Source organism: Arachis hypogaea, chromosome 17, assembly GCF_003086295.3.
Source record: "Arachis hypogaea cultivar Tifrunner chromosome 17, arahy.Tifrunner.gnm2.J5K5, whole genome shotgun sequence".
NCBI lineage: Eukaryota > Viridiplantae > Streptophyta > Magnoliopsida > Fabales > Fabaceae > Arachis > Arachis hypogaea.
This window is the reverse complement of record NC_092052.1, coordinates 31,844,026-31,867,956: the sequence shown is the minus strand read 5'-3', so window position 1 is coordinate 31,867,956 and position 23,931 is coordinate 31,844,026. Positions and strand designations below refer to the sequence as shown.

The following is a 23,931-nucleotide window of genomic DNA, read 5'->3' as shown; positions in this document are numbered from 1 at the left end:
AAAACAGAAGTACGTCACCTATCCTTTATCCTAATTGTCATCTTTGTACGGACACTGATTTGAGTGTCGGAGTTTTTTTGCAGGTGGTCCCTCCACACCAAATTGCAACTCGGCAGGACCTCACTCCCCGACTTCATTCTCTTTAAGTTGGTCCGAAAGATCCTAACGTACGAAAGCGAACCGAATCCAGCATCCTCATCTCCAAACATCAAACACATCCGACCTGTTTAGGAGTTGAATTATCGAATAGATTGATTTTTTTAATAGAATAATATATTAAATATCATTATGGATAATTAATTCTTTTCTAATTAATATTGTTATATTTAAATTACATCACATACATAATTATTTTTTTATTTAAATGTTAACAAATCTATTTAATACATATTTTTTTTGAAATATTATCTATATTAGAATTATTAGAATTATTGAATCACATAAATATAAAAAAATCAGGATAATTACTAAAATATCTGTTTTAGTCATAATTTAATCATTAAAAGTATATATTAAAAACTTATTTTATACATTTATGTGAAAATAATTAATCATTAATGAGAATAGATATTTAATTACTAAAATCCTGTGTTAATATAAGAAAGATATGAATTAAAATAATTAAAAAAATTATTGATAATAATTAACAGTATTCTAATTATTAAATATTAATTTGCATTAATTAAATAAAAAATATTTTTTTAAAAGTGCTTAGAAAAAAAGAAGTATCCATACTAATATCAAAATGTATTATATCAACATATTTAATACTAAAATGCTATTTATTATTATTTAGAAAAACAAATTTTTATTCGTTATAATACTTAGGGTTAAGCAGGGACGGATCCAGAAAGTTTAGTATGGAGGGCCGAATTTTAGTTATTTTTTTGTCATTTCATAAAAATAATTAACATATAGTTATTAGAGTTAGTTTTTTAAAAAATTTATCAAATATATATATATATATAATTATAAATTTTTTTCATAATTTTATTTTTAATATGATAGTTACATAAAAAAATATAACAATATCAATAGTACATTATAAAATTATAAAGTACCAATAATTTATAACGTGTTTAGTTAAAAATGATCACATATCTTATTAATTAAAATTAATTCTTTCAAAAAATTTTAAAAATTTGAAAATAAATGATAAATTATTAATTATTTGAAAGACACAATACCTTTATAGAATACAAGATATAAGATATTTTTATAAAAATTTTTCTTTCAACAACGTAAATTTAAAAGAAAAATAAGTATTTTTTATAAGAAAAGAATATCTAAAGTACATAATGTGATTACCAAAATATAACTACGTAAGTTATTATTAATATAGTAATATAAATTTTAAATATATTAATATAAAATAAACAAATAATTTTTTTAAATAAGTATAGAAATTATTATATAAAAACTAATTTAAAAGTTACAAAAACTTGAGGATATGATATTAAATTAATTAAGTGAAAAATATTAGTAAATTAAATAATTAAGACATAAATCTATCACATAATAAAAAATAATACATATAAAAATATTAAATTATATAATATTTTTTATATTTTTAAATACATATCTCATATATAAATATAGTTTCTAAAATTTTGGGGGGAGGGGGGGACGAGGCCACTACTCGCCCCCTCTAAGTCCGTCCCTGGAGTTAAGCATCATTTTGATCTTTAAGATATAGGCCAAAAAATTTTTATTACATACAAAATCGTTCATAAAATTTAACATGGTTTTAATTTTTAAAATCGTTCTTATCTTAGAGACCAAAATCGTACGAAAATATCAGCAAAAGTAAAAGCAAAAGTAAATCATAGACAATTTCTTCTTTTTTTTTTTTTTTCTTTTTCTTCTTCCCTTCTTCTTTGTACGAGTAGAAATGCTCACTTTTTTTTCTTTTTTTTATTTTATAATTTTTTATTATGAATAATTTTGTCTAAAATTTTAATATTTAAGTAAAAAAAATAATTTTAGAATTTAGTTTTAAATTTTAGAAATAATTATATATACATAAAAATAAAAAAATTTTTGACCTATATCTTAATAATAAAAAACAAAATTATACTTAATTCTAATACTTACAAGTTACGAGGTACAAGTTTAAAAGAAAACATAAAAAAGTCCAAAAAATTATATCGGTTTGATCTATTAATTTTATATTTTAATAAATTAAAAATTTATTTCACCGTATCCAATTTTTACACACAGAGTAGCGAGTTGTTCACGTAAAAGTAAAACATAGCCAATAATTAATACCAGCTTGGGCCTGGACATCTTTATTTTTGTTTTTGTTAAATAAAATCTTAACATCTTCATATTTTCACATATTTTAGTATTTATTTAATTTTAATAAAAATATTTAATGATATATTTTATTAATATTAATATTTATTTTTTATTATGTGTATAAATAACAGACAAACAAGGAATAAGACTCTGACTCAATTCTAATTTTATTTATGAGTTTAAATTCTGTCTAAAATCATTCTTATTCTATCTAAAAATTAAAAATTTTTCGATAAAATTTTACACTCGACTCTACTCGTAATAAATCAATATTTTTTCAATCAAATATAATATTTAATTATTCTATATTTTAAAATATACTAATAAAACATAAAATACAAAATTAAATTCGTATTAAAATTAAAAATAATACCATCATAATAAAATCTATGTTAAAATTATAAAAAAAAAAAAGAACATATGAGTATAATCTCTATAAAAAATGTAAGTAAAAAGAATATGATTAGATTTAAAACTAGCACCAAATTCTATCCAAAGGTCAGAGTTACCAATCTACTCAAAGACATTAAACCAGAATGAATATTTGCAAATAAGGTTAGCATTCTCATCCCTACAAACTGGTGACAGTACCTTATCTGTTCCAACTTTCTAAATACGTAATGATATGCAAACCAAAAAAAATTGTAGTTATCCAACAAACAATAATAACACTCAGTTAGCTAAGTGCTAAAATACCTCACCTAAAAAACCTAGGTGCTAAAATATCTCACGAAAGTCTCTCTTGAAAGGATTACATACAAAGGGTGTGACATACACTTTTAATTTAAGCAATAAATAAAAGATAAAAAATTAGAAAAAAGAGGAAGTAGAAGTAGAAGAGAGAAGGGAGAAAAAAAATAACCTATATTTAAGCTAACTACTGTCATTTGTAATTCGAATAAGCAATTTTTTTCCTCTTCTTAAAAATGAAACTAATTTGTATATGTATTTCTTTTAAGGAAACTGTTGTTTTATATCTCATTTGAAAAGATCAACCCTATTGGCCAATTTTCATCAATTCTTTCATTAACAATTTAATACAGTGTTTTTAATCATTTTTCACATGTCAAAATAGTTACACTTGCATAGTAGAAATAGTAACTAATTTACTCCAAATTAAATTTAAAAAAAAGTATATATAAATTAAAAAAAAAATCAACAAAGTTTTCAAGAAGGAGATGTTAACCACGCAACTATCTCTTCTCTAATGTTCGTTTTTCAAACACAACTGATACGAGTAATGTTATATATATGATCATGGTTCTTCAATTGTAAAACCTATGCTATCAACTACATGACACTATATATACGTGTAAAGTACTTCTATTAGAAAGGATACTATTTCTTTTTTTTTTTCCTATAGATTGCTGTAGAATAATTTGTTCTATTGCAATTTATAGTAGCCTAAATAAACCCTCTTGAATCCGAGTTTCAGGGATTTGTGAATGTCACCATTGTTGGATGTATACTACCAAAATCATCATCAGAATAAAGGGTCTTGATACTATTATTGTTTTTAGGCTATTCAAATTGAGAAGCTCTAGAAGAGGTAAATAATAATCTCTTTATCTCTTCACTCGTATTCATATGTATTATTATTATTATTATTATTATTATTATTATTATTATTATTATTATTATTATTATTATTATTACATTTTGTGTATATGTAATAATAATAATAATAATAATAATAATAATAATAATAATAATGTAAACCAAAACAGTCCAACCTCAGTACCTCACAGGAAAAACGTGCCCTCAGCATTATCCGTTTTAGAAAAATAAAAACTAAAACGTCTTGCCATATTTTTTGGGTTCAAAAAATCATCTGAAAAACATGATAGAGTAATTCAAAAGCACATGAATAAAAAATTGAAATTTGAATTGCTATTTTTACATGACCTAATGAATTTTTATTTGAAACTTGAAGATCTTTTTTATTTTTTTATTTTTTTAATTTTCAACTCATTATAATATTTTACGTTGTTAAAGATCTTAACTCAAAACAATTCTACAATGATAAAATTATTAAAGATTGGTATTTTATATTTTTAATCAACAACATATAAATTGTTTTATGATTTTCAATATCTGATTGTTTAACTTTTTTTTAAAAGAAAAAAATGAATTAAATTTGATTTAACTGAGAATTTTTTTAAAAAATAAAACATTAAAAATAAATTAAAGAAAGAAGAAAAGCTTTATCCTGCCATCAAGTCACTGTTCAAACTTCCACGTAAAATCCTTGACCTGTTACTTTTTGCCATATGTAACTAACTTTGATCCCAGATGCTAGCAAAGCATTTTAATTAAGTTCCATGATTAGCTTTATGAAATTCAAACTATTAAAAGAAATTTTTTATAATCATGACACTTCCCTTGTATAGAATGCAGCATCTCCTTGACTCATTGTGGGAATGCCACCAATGACCTTCACAAAATTTCCCAATTAGTTATCAATCTACGTATACATACATGCACATAACAATTAATGCATAATAATATATATAAGAATGGTTATTATTATTGTTGTTGTTTAGTGTAACATATGTTAGGTTTTTGTGTCATATTAATAAAGAAGATTAATCACATTTTAGGAAATACAAATATAAGTATTATATGTTAATAATATATCCTTATTCTATATTCCAAACGTAAAGGAGAAAAAAAAATTTAAGAAAGTATTTAAAATTTTTAATGAAAAAATAATAAATTTGAATATGGTTTTAGAAATTCAAAATTCAAGAGATTTTAATCAGAAATTTTGGCTATTTAAAATAAGGAATTTTAATTCTCCTAAAGAGAAGGAATCTCATTTCTCCTATATCTCTCTATCTCATTTCAAATTACATTTGAATTCTTATATTCGAAATATTAAAATTTAAAAGAGTTCGATTACAATGTTCCCATAATTGCAAAACCTTATACCAAAATTAAAAAAGCAATAGCATCAAAGAATCTACACCCGTAGTAGTCTTCACACTTGCACTCTTCCTTATCTTAAATTCCCCAATCACGATCATAATCACCGTCTGATTTCTCAAAACAATTCCACAAACCGTGTTGCATAGCCTCTCATCTCAACTGCAAAATGGTTCTCAACAATGTTGATGAAGAATCAAGCAGAAAATCAAAAGCGTCATCAATGGTAAGGTACAACTCAGCATTGGGTCAGATAATGATGATTGGGGTAGTATGCTTCTGTTGCCCTGGAATGTTCAATGCACTATCAGGGATGGGTGGTGGAGGCCAAGTTGACCACACTGCCTCCAACAACTCCCAAACGGCACTCTACACCGCCTTCGCTGTCTTCGGCGTCCTCGGCGGTGGCATCTACAACATCCTTGGACCTCACCTTACGCTCTTCGCAGGTTGTTCCACCTATGTTGTTTACGCGGGTTCGTTCCTCTACTATAACCATCACAAGCACCAATCTTTTGCGGTTGTTGCTGGTGCACTCCTTGGTGTTGGTGCTGGTCTTCTTTGGGCTGCACAAGGTACACCGCCAATTTCGAACTTAAATTAAGTTGATCCCCAATCTTTTTTTTTTTATCCATTTTTAATTTTTTATTTGTTTGTTTTAGTGGAGAAAGCAGTTAATGTTGGGTGACAACTAATTGGAGATAAAAGGGTAAATACGACGTGGTTTTATTTAAAATAAGTTAATTGGTAAACGTGTTTAACATAGTCATAGAATTTCTGTTGGATAATCATTAGTTATTTTGACTAACATGACATTAGCTAGTTGAATGTACGATCGTCAAAATTAAATTCTTGTTTGGTTAGTTTCAAATAGGAAAAGTATAAAGAGCCAATGAAATATTTATACAATGTGTACAATGGAGGTTTAGGGAATATTAGAAATATAATCATTAGTGTTACTTTTTTCCATCAGCTAAAGCTTTTGGGATGAGTAGTACCATAACATAGTATTAGAGCACTAGATTCGAAAGGTCAAGAGTTCATCAAATTTGTGATTATTTGTTCATCAAATTGTGTATATCACATCATATCATATTGTATATGATAGTTATTGTGGGTGTGTGATGAAACATAGGTGCTATGATGACATCTTACCCTCCATCAAACAGAAAAGGGACTTACATATCAATTTTCTGGAGCATATTCAACATGGGGGGTGTAATTGGTGGCTTGATTCCTTTTATATTGAACTACCATCGCAGTGAAGCTGCTTCTGTCAATGATGGAACCTACATAGCCTTCATGTGCTTCATGTCATTGGGGACACTCTTGTCTTTGGCTATTTTGCCTGCAAGTAAGGTTGTACGCTTTCATCCATCCATACTTCAAAATTGCCAACACATACTCAGTGTTTTAATAGTTGAAGTAAAGATAAATTTATCAAATTATGTATTGAATCTAATACTTGTATCCATATCAATGCAATATAGGTTGTGCGCGACGATGGGACAAAGTGTAGCAGCATCATGTACTCAAATGTGTCCACTGAATGCTTTGAGATTCTCAAGTTGTTCCTCAATTGGAAGATGCTTCTAATTGTTCCTGCTGCATGGTCAAGCAATTTCTTCTACACCTACCAGTTCAACAATGTCAATGGGGCATTGTTCAATTTGAGGACTAGGGGTTTGAACAATGTGTTCTATTGGGGTGCACAAATGTTGGGGTCAGTTGGGATTGGACACATAATGGATTTCAGCTTCAAGAGTAGAAGGAAGAGGGGTATTGTGGGAATTTCATTGGTTGCTCTTCTTGGGTCTGCTATTTGGATTGGTGGACTCATCAATCAGATCAAGTACTCTTCAAATAATAATGGATTGACTGAAAAGTTGGATTTTAAGGACTCAGGGTCAAGATTTGCTGGTCCTTTTGTATTGTATTTTTGTTTTGGTTTGCTTGATGCCATCTTCCAAAGTATGGTTTATTGGGTCATTGGAGCACTTGCTGATGATTCTGAGATTCTTAGCAGGTAATTTTTGTAGAAAAGACTAAACTCTCTGATTTAGTTATTTGCTGAATTCTTTCTCTACTAGTATTTGATTCATCAATAGAAATAGGTAGTTTAATTATTAGGGGAGTATAAGTAATTTGTGATTAGCAAAAGGTTAAAATGTTTATTATTTTAGTCACTGGGACTTACTATATTTTCTCATAATACCCTAAAGAATAAAGATCACTTAATGCCAAATTAGTAGTTAAACTCAAAATACACAAACATTGTCCTTATTTTGACTATATTTAATTTCCAAGTTAATAGAAAATGGACAAATTTTGTCTCGAGATAGAGAAGTTTTGTTTATTGTTCTTATATCTTTCTTCTTTAATATCTCTTTTTTTTTTCTAAAAATAATTACCAAACCAAATCTAGAAGATCAATAAACAAATTAATGTACAGGTCCCTGAAAAAACAATTTACTAACAAATTAGTCCTTGACATGCCACCAGTAGTAACATAATAATACCACGGCTAATTAAATATCTTTATAACAACTAAGTTGTCAGCGGTATTTTGATATTGGCGAAATTATGCAGATACACAGGGTTCTACAAAGGAATACAAAGTGCAGGAGCTGCAGTTGCTTGGCAAGTTGACACACACAAGGTGTCTCCAATGTCTCAATTGATTGTGAACTGGGTTCTCACTACAATAAGCTATCCATTACTTCTAACTGTTGTCATCTTAGCTGTGAAAGATGACAATAAGGATGAAAATAACAATGCCCGAGAATCTAGTTGAATCTGTCTTGTTCTTATGGCTATTTGATCTAGCTAGTTGATTGCTTTTATGAAATTGAAAATGTTTATCTCAGTGTATATGGAAGTGGAACTCATTTGTGTAAATGATAGAGACTAGTGAGAAAAGAAACTAGTCAGTTTGTTACAGAGTGATATAGGTTTATATACACCTAACTATAACCTGAGTTGTATTTATTAGACATCACACTTCAGCATGCACAACAAAATATAGCCTTAAACTTGGTGCTTGAGAACTTTTTCTTGGTGCATAAATAAAATATTTGTTATTGTTTTCTTTTCCTTATTTCATGAAGAAACATTGAGTCAATTTTCCGTTGTACTTGCTTTCTTTTTATTATTATCTTCTCCTATAGAAGTATGCACTTCTCAAATTTATTACTTTCAAAGTTTCAAAATAACTTCCATAGTTTTGATTTGTTTATACATTAAAAAATTAATATGTTTAGATGTAAAATAAATATAAATATATTTATTTTTAATTTATCAAAAAAAAGTTAAATCAACAATTATTTTAAAACAAAAAAATGTTAATTATCACTTTCTTAACATATTTACATGCACACAAAAATATAAATTATCAAATTAATTATTTATATAAAATATATTTTAAAACATAAAATACACACTAAAAATAAGTTGATGACTGATTTATAATATGTTAATAATATTTTTATTCTTTTTGATCAAAGATACATATTGCATTATATTCAATCAGGAAAAGAATATAATTTGTCCAAAATGCAGGACATTACAGCAAAAGAAGTGGATTTTTCCAAAAAATTTCTTCATACAAGTGAAAAAGAAGTGAACGAATAAACTAAAGAAGAAGAATTTTACCAAGATAAGTCTTGCTTGCTATTCCCCTTGCCTTCAATTAATCAATTCTTCCTATCTGATCGGTTTTAACCTAGTCGCCAATGCGGTCTTCTTTGACTTTCTTTGCAGCTACATCCTCCGTGAGAGTTTGGCAGTGTTTTGAATCATGTCCTAAACAAGCACAATAAGTACAAAACTTTCCAATGCCCTCATATTTAAGGCCAATTTCAATAGTCTTCTGATCTGGTCCTGCCAACTTAAGATTATCTTTCAGTTTTTTTTTGCCATTGGTCATCACTTTAGCCTTAATAATTCTGGTTTCCTTCCCTCTAACTTGGAAGAAACCAATATCTTCAACCTCACCTAGGCTTCTTCCCAATTTAGATCCAACCTCCAAGGTTTTGAACTGTTCTGTCATGCCCCAAAATTGAACCCAAATAGACCAACAACTTGGTCTTATCTTGGTTATTCCATTCTTTGTCCCCTTTTATAACTCAAAGTGTCCTCTATTTTGCCACTACCTCCTCTGTCTGGACCGATTTGAAAGAACGATTTGCTCAGAGTGATCTTCTCCGAATTGCTGAGTTGCAAGAAGAAATCTATGCACTTAAGCAGGGCACTCTGTCTGTCACCGAGTTCTACACATCACTGAAGTCTCTTTGGGAGGAACTCGACAGTTCTCGCCCTCTCCCGGTCTGTTCATGTCCAGCAACACTCACAGATCACAAGATTTTATAATTCGCTTTCTTAAGGGATTGGATGAACGGTTTTCGGTGGTGAGATCTCAAATACTTCTCCTAGACCAATTACCTCCAGCAACCAGAGTTTTTTGCATTGGTCATCCAACATGAACGACAGCTACAAGTTACCGCTGGGATTCTAGACGATCCACGTTCCATCACTGCCGCCGTCGATTCGCGGCACCCCTCACAAGGTCGCGGTCGCGGTCGCTTTTCCTCCGGCAAGGGTCGCGGTGGTTTTCCCTCCAACGCGGGACGTGGTGGTTCCTCTAAGTTCTGTACGCATTGCGGTCGTAATGGCCACACGATTGAAGTTTGTTATTCGAAACACGGGTTTCCATCAGGGCATCCACGTCACTCTGGTAGTCCACATCACTCCGTTGCTGTCACTGCCGCCACTCATTCAATCGCCCCTCCAGTGTATGATGAGAGGGCAGCCCTAGGTCATGTTGAAGGGCATACCCATCAGCCGAATCCAAACCCAATTTTGGACCTTTCACTAGCCCAACAACAAGCTCTCATAGCACTTCTCAAAAAGACTGAGTCTCCCTCTTCAGAATATAGAGATAATGGTTCATCAAATCAAAATGGGTTTTTGCCTAATCCGAGTACTCATTATCTTTGTTCTTCAAACACATTTTCTATTTTAAATAATTTTTCCAACAAAAATACCTTTTTAAATTTTTGGATTATTGATTCTGGTGCCACAGACCATATTGCATCAAACTTATCTTGGTTTATTTCATATTACAAAATCTCTCCCATTATCATTCACTTACCAAATAACACTAAAGTCACTACTTTCTATAAGGGTTTTGTGCAATTTTCTTCATCTTTAATCCTTCATGATGTTCTTTATCTGCCTTACTTTAATTTTAACATTATTTTCATATCCAAAATTACTTTCAATCTTCAATGTCAACTCACTTTTTCATCTTCTTCTTGCACTTTACAGACCAACACTTTGAGGACGATTGGCTTTGGTAGAATGAGAGAAGGCTTGTATGTTGTTGAAAATACTCTCACTCACACTCCATCAACTTCACATTCCATTCATACTATCAAAACAAAATCAACCATTACACCATCCAAGCTATGGCATTTTCGTTTGGGTCATCTTTCTGAACAATGACTTAATTATTTACATAAGTAATTTCCTTTTATTTCTATGCATTATGATAAAACTTGTGATATTTGTCATTTTTCTAAACAGAAGAAACTTTCATTTTCTCAAAGCTTTAATAAAGCTAATGCAATTTTTGATTTATTACATTTTGACATTTGGGGCCTGTTTCGACAAAATTCTATTCATAATCATAAATATTTCTTAACTGTCGTTGATGATTTTAGTCGCTTTACATGGGCTATTTTGTTAAAATCAAAAGGAGAAGTGCAAAATCATGTAAAGAATTTTATTACTTTAGTTGAAACACAATTCAACTCTAAAGTCAAAACTATCCGTTCCGATAATGGACCAGAATTTATTTTACATGATTTTTATGCTTCCAAGGGAATTATTCATCAACGTAGTTGTGTTGAAACCCCTCAACAAAATGGACGGGTAGAACGCAAGCATCAACATATTTTAAATATAGCTCGTGCTCTTATGTTTCAATCTAATTTACCATTATCTTTTTGGTCTTATACTGTTAAACATGCCGTTTATTTGCTTAATAGAGTTCCATCCTCTGCAATTAATTTTCAAACACCATTTGAGATTTTATTCAATCATCCACCAAATTATCATGATCTTAGAGTTTTTGGTTGTTTATGTTTTGTGTCTACCCTAATGACAAATAGATCAAAATTTGATCCAAGAGCCAAAAGGGGTGTTTTCATTGGATTTCAAAATGGTTTTAAAGGATATATCATTTATCTTTTGGATGACAAAAGGATTGAAATTTCTCGAAATGTTGTATTTGATGAATTAGTCTTTCCTTTGGTTCACACAAATGACCCAATTTCTCTCTCCAACCCAAATTCTGAACCAAACAATTTCTCTATCAACACACATAACCCAAAAAATACCAACCCTTCCAGTTGAACCCTCACCCATACCTATTGACCCAACTTGAATCCATAACAACCGAATCTCTTTTGAGGCCCACACCCTCCTCTTCTTCTGCACTAGACACTAGTCCACCATCACCTCCTCATCCCCTGTCACCTTCCTCACCACCTGAGCAACCCCATCCTCGTCATTCTGATCGACCTCACCGACCTCCAGCATATCTCTCTGATTACTTGTGCAATTCGTCTCTCACCTCTACCAATCAATCTCCCTCAAAGTGCAGGTATCCTTTATCTTCAGTCATGTCTTTTTCTTCTCTTTCATCTTCACATAAAAGGTTTCTATTATCTCTACATTCTGACGTTGAGCCAAAGTTCTTTAAAGATGCCAATCAACATCCCAATTGGCGTAGTGCTATGAAAGATGAGTTGGATGCTCTTGAGTTGAACAAAACTTGGCGTCTTGTTGATTGTCCTGCAGGTGTTAAGCCGGTTGGCTGTAAATGGGTCTATCGCATCAAACGCAAGCCTGATGGTTCAGTTGATCGATATAAGGCTCGCCTTGTGGCCAAAGGATTCACCCAGACTGAAGGTGTTGATTTCTTGGAAACCTTCTCTCCTGTTGTCAAGCCTGCCACCATTAGATTAGTTTTGGCATTGGCCTCTATGAAGCATTGGCCCATACATCAGTTAGATGTCAATAATGCTTTCTTACATGGGGATCTTTCTGAAGATGTTTACATGACTTTGCCACCCGAGTTCACATCTCCTCGCCCAAATCAATGCTGCAAGTTACTAAAGTCATTACATAGTCTACGACAATCTAGTCGTATGTGGTATGACAAACTTTCTCATCTTTTGCTATCCCATGGATATCAGCAGACTTTATCTGATTATAGTCTATTTGTTAAATTTACTGGTGCTCAAATTTGTATACTTCTAGTCTATGTTGATGACATCGTTCTCACCGGCGATTCTATTTCTGAACTTGCTTCCATTAAGTCTATTTTGCACCAGCACTTCCGAATTAAAGATTTGGGCCCTTTAAAATATTTTTTGGGTATTGAAGTAGCTCAATCAGCAAAGAGAATTTGCTTATCTCAGAGAAAATATTGTCTTGATCTTTTGGAGGATTCTGGTTTATTAGGTGCTAAACCTGCCTCTGTTCCAATGGATAGTTTCACAAGATTATATCAAGACAAAAGTCCCTTGCTATCTGACCCTTCTGTGTATCGCCGTTTGGTTGGGCGTCTTATCTACCTTACCACTACTCGACCAGACATCATGTATGCCACTCAACAATTAAGTCAATTTATGGCAACTCCTACTGAATCTCATCTTCAAGCTGCCAAGCATGTGTTACGATATCTAAAAACTAGCCCCGGCAAAGGAATTTTTTTTTCAAGAGAATCAGAAATTCAGCTTCTCGGCTTCAGTGACTCTAATTGGGCCGGATGTCCTGACACTCGGCGATCTTTAACAGGCTATTGTTTCTTCTTAGGCAACTCTTTAGTCTCTTGGAAGACCAAGAAACAAACCACCGTTGCCCGCTCATCCACTGAAGCAGAATATCGTGCACTTGCCAACACAACTTGTGAACTTCAATGGATAATAAATCTGTTACAATTTTTACGTATCTCTCCTATCCGCCCACCAGTTTTATATTGTGATAATCAAAGTGCTCTTCATATTACTGCTAATCCAGTTTTTCATGAATGGACCAAACATTTAGAGGTCGATTGTCACTTGGTTCGACAAAAAGCTCAAGCTGGAGTGATGAAATTTCTCCCCATTCCTTCTTCTGGGCAATTAGCTGACATCTTCACAAAGCCTTTGTCTCCTCAACCCTTCCATCTTAATCTCAATAAGTTTGGAGTTCTCGATATCTTTCATCCTCCAGCTTGCGGGGGCATATTAAACCATTCTTCTACCTTAGCCCATGACAACAACAAAGAAGTCTCACAGCCCACAAATTCAGCCCAACAGAATACATAAATTCAATTATAATTTTAGTCTTTATTATCTTTATCTTATCTTTAGTTGTTCCTATCTTCTTATCTTATCTTTATTTGATTTTATCTTTTATAGGACAATGCTCTATATATATTTAGTCACTTCAGTACAATTCAATCAATCAACAATCAATAAAAGTTATTTTCTTTGCTTTTCCTACTCTTTCACAATTTTATTACTACCTCCCCTGAATTTTTAGCAGCCTTTCACCTTTGAACGTGAAGAATGTAATTCTTGAAGAGCCATAGTGACCCTCTTTCAATTCTCACCACATCAATCTCCTTATCAAAGAAAAATTGAAATTGGTTATGACTCTTAATCTCCACCCGAAACCCCTCAGGTCTATTCCATATTGCTTTAAATGCATTCTTCATAGTGCCAACCGAAAAGGATCTTGTAGCAAAAACTCTACCAATTAAGTTCATTGCTAGTATGCATAAATTGCTAAGTTTAGATATATAACATATATTTGGTAGTGATGTTCGCAATGCGATTTGGATCGGTTTTGAGTCAAAAATTTATCCGATCTGAACAGTAATTTTACTTGCGGTGTGGTTTGGATTGGATGATTTCTTTAAAAAAATTCAATCCGATCCGATCTAATTTCAAGCGGTTTGGATTGGATTGAATTTTCAGTTTTGTAAATTAAAAAAATTAAATATATATAACAAGTCCCAACATCAAATTTTAAATAACCAACAATGACATAACAAGTCTCAACAATATCTTAAAATAATATTATAGTTAATTGTGCAATTTGGATTGGATTGGATCGGTTATAAAAAGTAGATCCGAAATCCGATCCGATCCAGCTGTTTGCAAAAAATAAAATCCAATAAAATCCAAATTAGTGCGGTTTTAATCGATTTTCGGTTTGAAATGGATTAGATGAACGGTTTAATTTAGATCGGTTTAAATTTAAACACCCCTAATATTTGGTGTCTGAATGTCTAAAACAATTTTAAAAATTTTAATATCCAAATTTAAAGATCATTATTTGCAGTTGTTCTTTTCTCTTCTTTAATTTTGTAGCTGTTCTGTAAACATTCTCCTCTTCATCTTCAAAATCAAACAATTATAGCTAGTGCGAGCAACGTAGTTAGGAGCTCGAATAATCCACGCTCTAATAGAAGCGTTTCTAGGAGAACCAGCAGAAATAAAGATTCGCATTTGTCAGAATGGCGGAGGTATGGGTCGTAACCAGTTCTGGTCAATACTAACCTAGGCCTTTTTTGGTTACCCAAACTATAATGTAAGTAATAGTTCTTATTTGTTGTGTTTCTGGATATAAACTTGACTCATTCACTTTCAATTTTTATTGAATTTGTCCATAGACTGTAAGTAAGAAGTTGTATAAGTTGTTTTTGTGGGCAGATAAAATTAGATAAAATTTTGGTATTTGTATGTATGTTAGTGTTGCTGATTATTGTAGTTATTCTCTTTTTAAAATTGGATAAGTAATTTGGCCAATTGTATCTTCCACAAAACAAATGAGATGTGCATATGCATATTTTGCTCCTATACATGTTTCTATCTTAAAAAAAAATGAAAATTGACAGTTTCATATTACTATTATTTGCATATTTTAGGAAAAAAAAATATATCAATACTAATTCATTCATAAAGTTATAATTCATCTTCATAATATAAAAACACAACTAAAACAAAATTGTCAAAATAAAAGCCTTATAAAGTTGTCGAAACAAAGTTACTAAAAGGGGTAAGTATTATTTTAGTCCCTAATGTTTAGAGTCAAAATCGAAATCGTCCTCAACGTAATTTTTTATTTAGAATCGTCCTTAACGTTTTATTTCGTATTAAAATCATCCTTTTAACTTTTTACGGACAAAAATATCCTCCACCACCACCAACACCTTTACCACCACCACCACCTCCCTTACTCCACCACCACCACCTCCCTTACTTCCATCAAATACTAATAATCAGATTCAAGAACACCAATAATAACACATCATTCAAATCCAGAAACAACAATATCAAATTCAACAACTAAATCAACACACAACAACAATGAAATCAGAAAATAATAAATCAAAATCATATTAGAAGTAGAAGCAGAAGCAAAAGCAGAAGCTCAAGTAGAAGCTCAAGCAGAAGCAGAAAGCAGATGCCGAAGCAAGAAGCAGAAGCCGAAGCAAGAAACAGAAACAAAGGCTGAAGCAAGAAACCGAAGCGGGGAGGTGCAGCGGCGAGGAGCAGTGGCGAGAATGCGGTGGTGAAGAGCAATGGTGCAGAAGCAGAAGCTCTTGCCGGCACCGTCCCTCCTCCCCCCTTCCCCTTCCCCCTTCCCCCTTCCCCCTCTCCCTTTCCCCTTTTCCTTCCCTCCTCCTTCGCGTCCTTTCCCATTTCCCGATCTCCCCTTTCCCCTCGCTTCTTTTCTTTTATTTTTTTAATTTTATTAGGATAAGGATAATTTAGTAATAAAAATTAAAATTTTTTTTTTAAAAAAGGACAATTTTAATACTAAATAAAACGTTAAGAACGATTCTAAATAAAAAATTACGTTAGGAACGGTTTCGATTCTGACCCTAAATATTAGGGACTAAAATAATACTTACCCCTTACTAAAATAATATAAAATACTAATCTATTTACCAAATATGTCAAAGTTGCTAAAATAAAGGTCTTATAAAGCCACAATAGTTGGATCTTAATTAAGAAAGCATTCAAAGTAAATAGTCCAAATAAAATAGAAAGACAAAAACACCGAATGTTTTTTATATATAATAATTTAATTCATTATTTTTTGGTTTTGGATAACTTGAATTCAAGAATAGACACAAATCTCATAAAATTTTTAAGTTTTGATACAGTCTCGTGTGTTGTACTTTACATGGGATTAAGTGGATTAGTTCTTGCTAGATTGGTGCTGGCTGGTGAGGTGATTGTAAGTGGAGTGCTTGCTAATAGAGTACTGCTTGGTGGCATGATTGTAAATGAAGTGCTTGCATTGCTAATGGAGTGTTTATAACTTTGGATAACTTTCTTTAAAAAAGAAGTTTTGTTGGCCTAACAGTAATGGAAGATACTTATGGATAAAATATGTAAAATAATTAATAAAATTGACAAGAGTGTTTATTTGATAAAAAATCATATAAATTACTTTTGTGAATCTGTTGATTGTCATTAATTTCTAACAGAATCTACTTATCTACTTAACATATTAAAATTGGGTTTTTCTCCAATTAATGAAGGTGACGTGTCGATCTCTCATGATTCTGTTTTTTCTCCAAAATGAACTTTCTTATTTTCTATTCTAAATTTATTTTATAAAAAATATATTTATTATAATTATATTATAATTAATATTTAATGAATAATACATAATTATACTAATTTAGGAACATATTTTTATTTTTAGAAAGTACTATTTTCATGTAATTAAAGCACTCTTCTCTCTTCTAAAATTATTTTTAGAAAAATATCTTTATTATAATTATATTACAATTAGCATTTAATGAATAATGCATGATTATACTAATTTAGGAAAATATCTTTATTTTTAAAAAGTACTATTCTCATGTAATAAAAGTACTATTCTCTCTTCTAAAATTATTTTTAGAAAAATATCTTTATTATAATTATATTACAATTAGCATTTAATGAATAATGCATGATTATACCAATTTAAAAAAATATCTTTATTATAATCATATAAAATAATCTACTTAATCTACTTAATATACTAAAATTGGATTTTCCCCCAATTAATGAAAGTAAGGTGTCAATTTCTCATGAATTTATTTTCTTTTCAAAATAAAGACACTATTCTCTCTTCTAAATTTATTTTAAAAAATATCTTTACTAGAATTATATTACAATTAGCATTTAATAAATAATGCATAATTATACTGATTTAAAAAATATCTTAATTATAATTATATAAAAATTTAAACATAAATTTATAATTCTAATTGCTATAAATATGATACTAACGTTCATAGTGGTAAATTGATATTGCAATAATTAATTTCTATAATTATTTTTGTACTACTAAAGGCTATATATAGTGTTTCTTTGTGGTTAGTGAGTCCAAATCTAAGAATCAAAACAATTTTTTTCTAATCTGTTATTCTTTTTTTTATTGGGCAATTGTTTCTAAGGAGCTTTGTAGGTCAAGTTCAAGTCACATCCTCTCTACGTTTTCTACGTTTGTCCAAAAATATTCGAAGTGGAGCATATAATGAGATTGAATTTCCTCAATTTAGGTTCAATTTTGAAAAATTCGTACCAACCTTGAAGATGCAATTCAAAGATTGGTACTATATTTAAAATTTTTTCTCTTAAGCTTTTTGTATTAAAAATAATTTTATGACATATTGTATTTTTTTTCAGAAACTACCGGTCTTTTGGTGCATTAATGCAATGCCATTGAAGAGAATAAAAGTCAATTTAATTTGACAATTTTAACAAGAAGATAGTCTGAATTTGTACCGATTCTAAGTATTCGATCTTATGATGTTATTTCGGTTAGTTATTACGAGAATGACTCTAATCTATACGTATCTAAGGATTAGAATAGATTAAATATTATTTAAATAATTTAGTTCTAATATTGGTAGTTGATTAAATTAGTTTTAGAGAAATTTAAATTGTTGTCTCAATTTATATATTATGACTATTCTTTATGGATATGTTATTTTTAAACTTTTTAATATAATTTTTTTTAAGTTTGTTTTCTTTTTTGATATATGTATCACCTTTTTTTTGTATTTCAGATTAGTAATGCAATTATTAAGAAAAATATAATTCATCAATAAATTAGAATAATTAAAAGTTTAATTAAGATTAACTAACATCTGTTTTGGACACAAGATTGATTAATTAAGATTAAGGCGTGAAAAAGGAAAAAGAGTCACAATACGTGGTTTTGCTTTTTTGCTAATAATATAAAAATATGTGAAAGAAAAAAAATTAAAATATCACCATTTAAAAAAAACTGTTAATCATACATATGAAAAGGGATTGGGAAATATACATGGATATAAAAAATAAAAAATTATTACTCGATAGTAGAATAAAAAATAATCATATATATATATAAAAAAATAATCATAACAAAAAAATAATTAGCATATGTGACTTAAATTTTTATATGTACAATTAATATATATATATATATATATATATATATATATTTAGAATTATTTAACAAAATTAATATATATGTATAGATAAATAAAAAAAATTATTATAATTTATAAAAATTACACATATGATGACATTAATAATAAAGAATAAAAAAATTATTGAACGATTGTAGACTCAAAAAAAATTAATTATGATAAAAAAAATTAATTAATATATACGATTTAAATATATTTACATATATAAACTACATAAAAAAAGTATTTAGAATTATTTAAAACAATAAATATATTCTAAAAATAAAAAAATTATTAACTAAACAATTGAATAATTAATATATATATATATATATATATATATACACGGAAATTAGTATGATTTATGAATATTATTACGTATATGATGGTATTAATGGAAAAAACAAAATTAGTATAATTATTGTAGGCTAAAAAAATTATTTATAATAAAAAATCAAAAAATAATTAATATATGTGACTTAATATATGTGTATTTAAATAAGGAAAGATTTAAAATTATTTAAACAAAATAAATAAATATATTCTACGAATAAAAAAATCATTGACTAATCGATTAATATATACTAGTAGTATAAATAAAAAATTATTAAATAGAAAAGAAATAGTATGTTTTTAATTTTGGGAATAAAACGTAAATAATTATAATATAATAATTTGTTTAATTATTAATATTTATAATTATTATTTTAAATCATAAATTTAGAGAAAAAAAAGTCTATTAACAAAAACGATTAATAACTATATTAGAGTTGATAGACATAACACTAGATTAAGAAAAAATAAACGCAATTACTACAATTTAAATTAATTTTAATAAAATAATTTAAAATTATAATTTTAAACTTATCACGTGCATAGTACGAATTATTGAACAATTTATTATCATGTACATGACACGGATTATTAAACAATTTCTCATGAATTTTTTTTCCAAAATAAAAATACTATTTTTACTTATAATTATTATTCTTTATCAACTCTTTCATTTAAACACTAAAATTATTTATTAATTTTTTTATTTTTATTCCTCACATTTATTAAAAATTTATTTTCAATAATTTAGGTATTAATTGTTGTTATTTAATTAACTTATTTTAAGTATTTACTTATTAAAATTTTCGATATTAATTATACCTCAATTACAGTATTAAGACTTTGAACATAATTTCAATTTAATTTTGGACAATATCAAAATATATATATATATATATATATATATATATATATATATATATATATATATATGATATTTTAGATATTAATTATTATTATCTATTAACTTATTTTAGGTTTTTAATTATTAAAATATTAGATATTAATTATATTCTGTCTACCATGTTAAGCCTTTAGACATAATCCCAATTTAATTTTACAGCAAATATATATAATATTAAATTAAAAGAGTAGATTTTAATTTTACATAAAATAATATAATAGATATAGAGTATAAATAAATTTACTTGACAAATATAATTATTTATAGTGTGATATTTTATTACGATAACATATCTTTGTGCATTGACTCCCTATATAGCAATAATATATATATATATATATATATTTAGTTTGTTATTTTTCCATTACATGACATATTTTTTATTATATTTCAAATTTAGAGTTTCTTTCATCTAACATTGCAGTGAAAGAATAACAAGTAAAAAAAAATGAAAAAAAACATGCGAACATTCTAAACATGATTACCACTAATCTTTTTTTCTTTAGTTTTCAAATATATTATTTATTTTATTTATTTAGAGTAATAATTAAATTTATTATAACTATAGTAAAATTATCTTTAAACTATTAGTATTATTAGTAAATTTTAAAAATTATTGACATATTATTAGTATATATAATAAGCAGTAATTTTTTTTCATGTTTATTATTTAAAAAATTTATAATTTTCACATAGTCTTTATTCTATTTTTTCCCATACCTAATGACTGTTGACTACGATCCTATTAATAGTATCACCTATAGTAGATTATACGAAGAGAGAGTATGAAAAATAAAAACAAGAATTATAAGGCTACAAAAAGTTCCATTCAAGTTTGACAAGAGTAAGACGGTTTACATAGAAATAGTTATAATAGATGATAAGATTAATTGATTCATTTACTAAATTTTTTCAAGTAATGCTAAGTTCAATTTATAAATAGAGTTTAATTTTGATGCACTGACAGTGTAAAGCGTTTTACATAGTCGTGCAATCACATCTGTTCTTTTGGATGACCATTCACGCGGTCAATGTGAAATGTATTTATTTTTATTGATGTGTCATTACATAATTGGATACACGTGTAAAACTACTTTACACTGTTAGTGTATCAAAATTAAATTCTTATAAATATTTGTAGTTTATATTTGAAGTTAATTTTATAAGTACACCATTTCACAAGTCAAAGACAATTCTTTTTAATAGCTTTGTAAATGCTAATAGCTTTTATATTTAATTTATTTTGCAATACGATAAAATTCATTGTTCAATCAAGTTAAAGGCAATTCTTTTTAATAGCTTTGTAAATGCTAATAGTTTTTATATTTAATTTGTTTTGCAATACAATAAAATTCATTGTTCACTCAAAAATTATTTGACAAAAATATTTGAGAATGAATTGGTAGAAAGGAAAGTCTATGTCTTCTCAAATTTTGAGATCGAGAAATCAAGCGGAATATATCTTCTGACTGTACACACGTGCAAAATATCTTTTAAGATGGAGTCAGGTATAATACATTTGGTCGATGATCGTAAAATTCTGGATAATCATTTTAATTTGCTTACTCATGCTGATATATTGAAACAAACAAATGAACGATTCTACTTATTTGGTATGTAACTTATTTATATTAACCCACACAAAATTATTTTTCTTTTGATTTTAGGTTTTGCTAAAAAATTGTATAATAGCATCATTTTATCGATAACAAAATATTTAACAGTTTATTTATGAAAATATTTGAAATTGTATTGTGACTTTTTTTAAAGGTATATCCTTTTATTAATATACTATTGTTAGTTTTAACGTTTAATATAAAATAAATCAGTAAATTCTTTTTATTTTATACACATTCGAAGTTATAATTTCTTATATTATTCACTCATTTGTCCTTAATTTGGTACTTTTAATTCAATTTTTTTGTTCAATTAGATGTTATTAGATTCTTGACTAGAAAAGAAAAACTCATATCATGGTCAAAAAATAGAGAGAAGTGACCAGTACATTGTGATTGATCTTCATGATTTGCAGTATGTAAAATTTTAATATGAATATTTCTTTAGGTTATAATTATGTGTTGTGGTGCAAATTTTTTTTCTTTATATATTACTACTTACTCCCTTAATTCTCACTTTCATTCAAAAATGAGAAAAAAAAATAAGATGTACACTATGAGATCAATTTACAATCCAATTACTTGATCATCTATGTGATCACCAAGCAACCAAATACATAATTTATTCTCTAATTTATAAAATTTAACAAAGACATTGGTAAACATATTGGTTTCGCATTTATTTATATATTTTATTTATTTATGTTATATTTGTAATTATATTATATCTATTTTTATCAATATATTTTTAAAAAAATATCGTTAGTATTAGTACATTGTGTATTAAATAAATTAAATGATAGAAACACGTAGTTATTTTCTTTTTCAGTCAAGATTAAGTAAAATACTGTAATTTAGACTTGCAATATCAACATATTAATAGTAAAATGAAGAAAAAATGTAATATTATATCAAAAAAAATTTTTAAATCATAATTGTAATTTATGATTGAAATCATAATTTAAATATTTTAAACGGGATAATTTCATTTAGAGAATTCATAATTCAAACATAATTTTTATACACTTAATAGCTACATTCGAGTTAATACATTTGATACTATATTTAAAAATGTTCGGTAGGTCGGGTACCGGACGGTTCGGGTTGATACTTCGGTTGGTGGGAGGGAGATCGCCTGGTTCTGGGCTGCTGGGATGGAGAGGGTGTGGACGATTTCCCGAGCACTTTGTGTGGAGAGGGGGGTGTCACCTGCAAGGACACTCCGACGTTCTAGTTAGTGAAATATGCAGGCGAATAAGGGTTGAGTGGTGTGTGACGTACCTTGGGGGAAGGGTAGGTCCTTCCCCATATATACCGTGTCAGAGGTGGGCCCTGCAGGGACAGACCCACCTTCTTCGAGGCCTCCCTTGCACAGCTGTGGCAAGGCTGTCAGGGATGCGTGTCAGGGACGCGTGTCCGGGTCGGAATCTGAGTGTCTCGCCCCCGACCGTTCGGGTCGGGTGCTGCTCGGGTCGGGCCGGCCCGTAAACTGCTTGGGCCAGGCCGTAACAGTACCCCCGACGCGCCAGCAACGACTGTGAGGATAGTTGGTGGCGCGTCATCTCCTTTCTCGTGTGGCGTCGTCAGGCCGGCCGTCCGTGGGGTGGACGTGCCTTTTGTGCGTGTGTCCGTTCGTTGTTGGAATGACAGTTTGTCGCCTCGTTCTTCGCGCAGGACATTTAATGCTCATAATGGGCTGGGAAACCCCGTATGCAAAGACTATTTTGCCCCCAGGTCTTTTGCGCTTCCTGGGTGGCAGTTTTAAACAGTTTTGCTTTGATCTTTTCCCTTTACACTCTTGCTCCTACTATCTCATTCTTCTTTACCCAGAAAATCCTAGACTATCCCAGAGCTTCGTTCTAGCATCTCCGTGCATCTTTCCTTCTTCCTTCTCAGTTTTCGCAACCGATTCACGTAATCTTTGATCCTCTCTCTTTTCTGCTTTATTGTCGTACGTTTACTGCTTGCATTAGCTCCATGTTATTGTTGTTTTTGTCTGATCCTTGTTGCTAGATGACTTTCTAGTGCCAAGTAAATGTGTTAGGGGAGGGGTACCATTCCAGGATAGGCTTTTAGGTGGCTTGCATGATAGGTATAGCTTTAGCCATGCTTGATCTTAACTGTTGAATAGGATGGACACAATTTCTGGGTTTTTCTTGGACTCCCGACCTCATAGACTAATGGAGTGGTACCCCCACTGTAGGTATGCCCCGTGTTGTTTCCTGGGCTTCTCCTTCCGCCGCGAACTATGACCCCTACGCTTGGGTGACCTCCGATGTGAAGCACTCGCCGAATCAGATGGATCTGGAGGAGTTGACGGAGTTCCGGCAAGCCGG

General features: G+C 29.5%; 1 protein-coding gene across 1 annotated transcript; it reads left to right on the top strand.

Moving 5' to 3' along the window:
• Positions 1–5,279: 5,279 nt before the first annotated feature.
• LOC112767101 (UNC93-like protein 1) lies at positions 5,280–8,315 on the top strand. Its single transcript, XM_025812979.2, has 4 exons — positions 5,280–5,798; positions 6,359–6,582; positions 6,714–7,249; positions 7,813–8,315. The coding sequence occupies exons 1-4, from the start codon at positions 5,393–5,395 to the stop codon at positions 8,015–8,017; spliced, it is 1,371 nt and encodes a 456-aa protein (XP_025668764.1). The 5' UTR covers positions 5,280–5,392; the 3' UTR covers positions 8,018–8,315.
• The last annotated feature ends 15,616 nt before the right edge of the window (positions 8,316–23,931 follow it).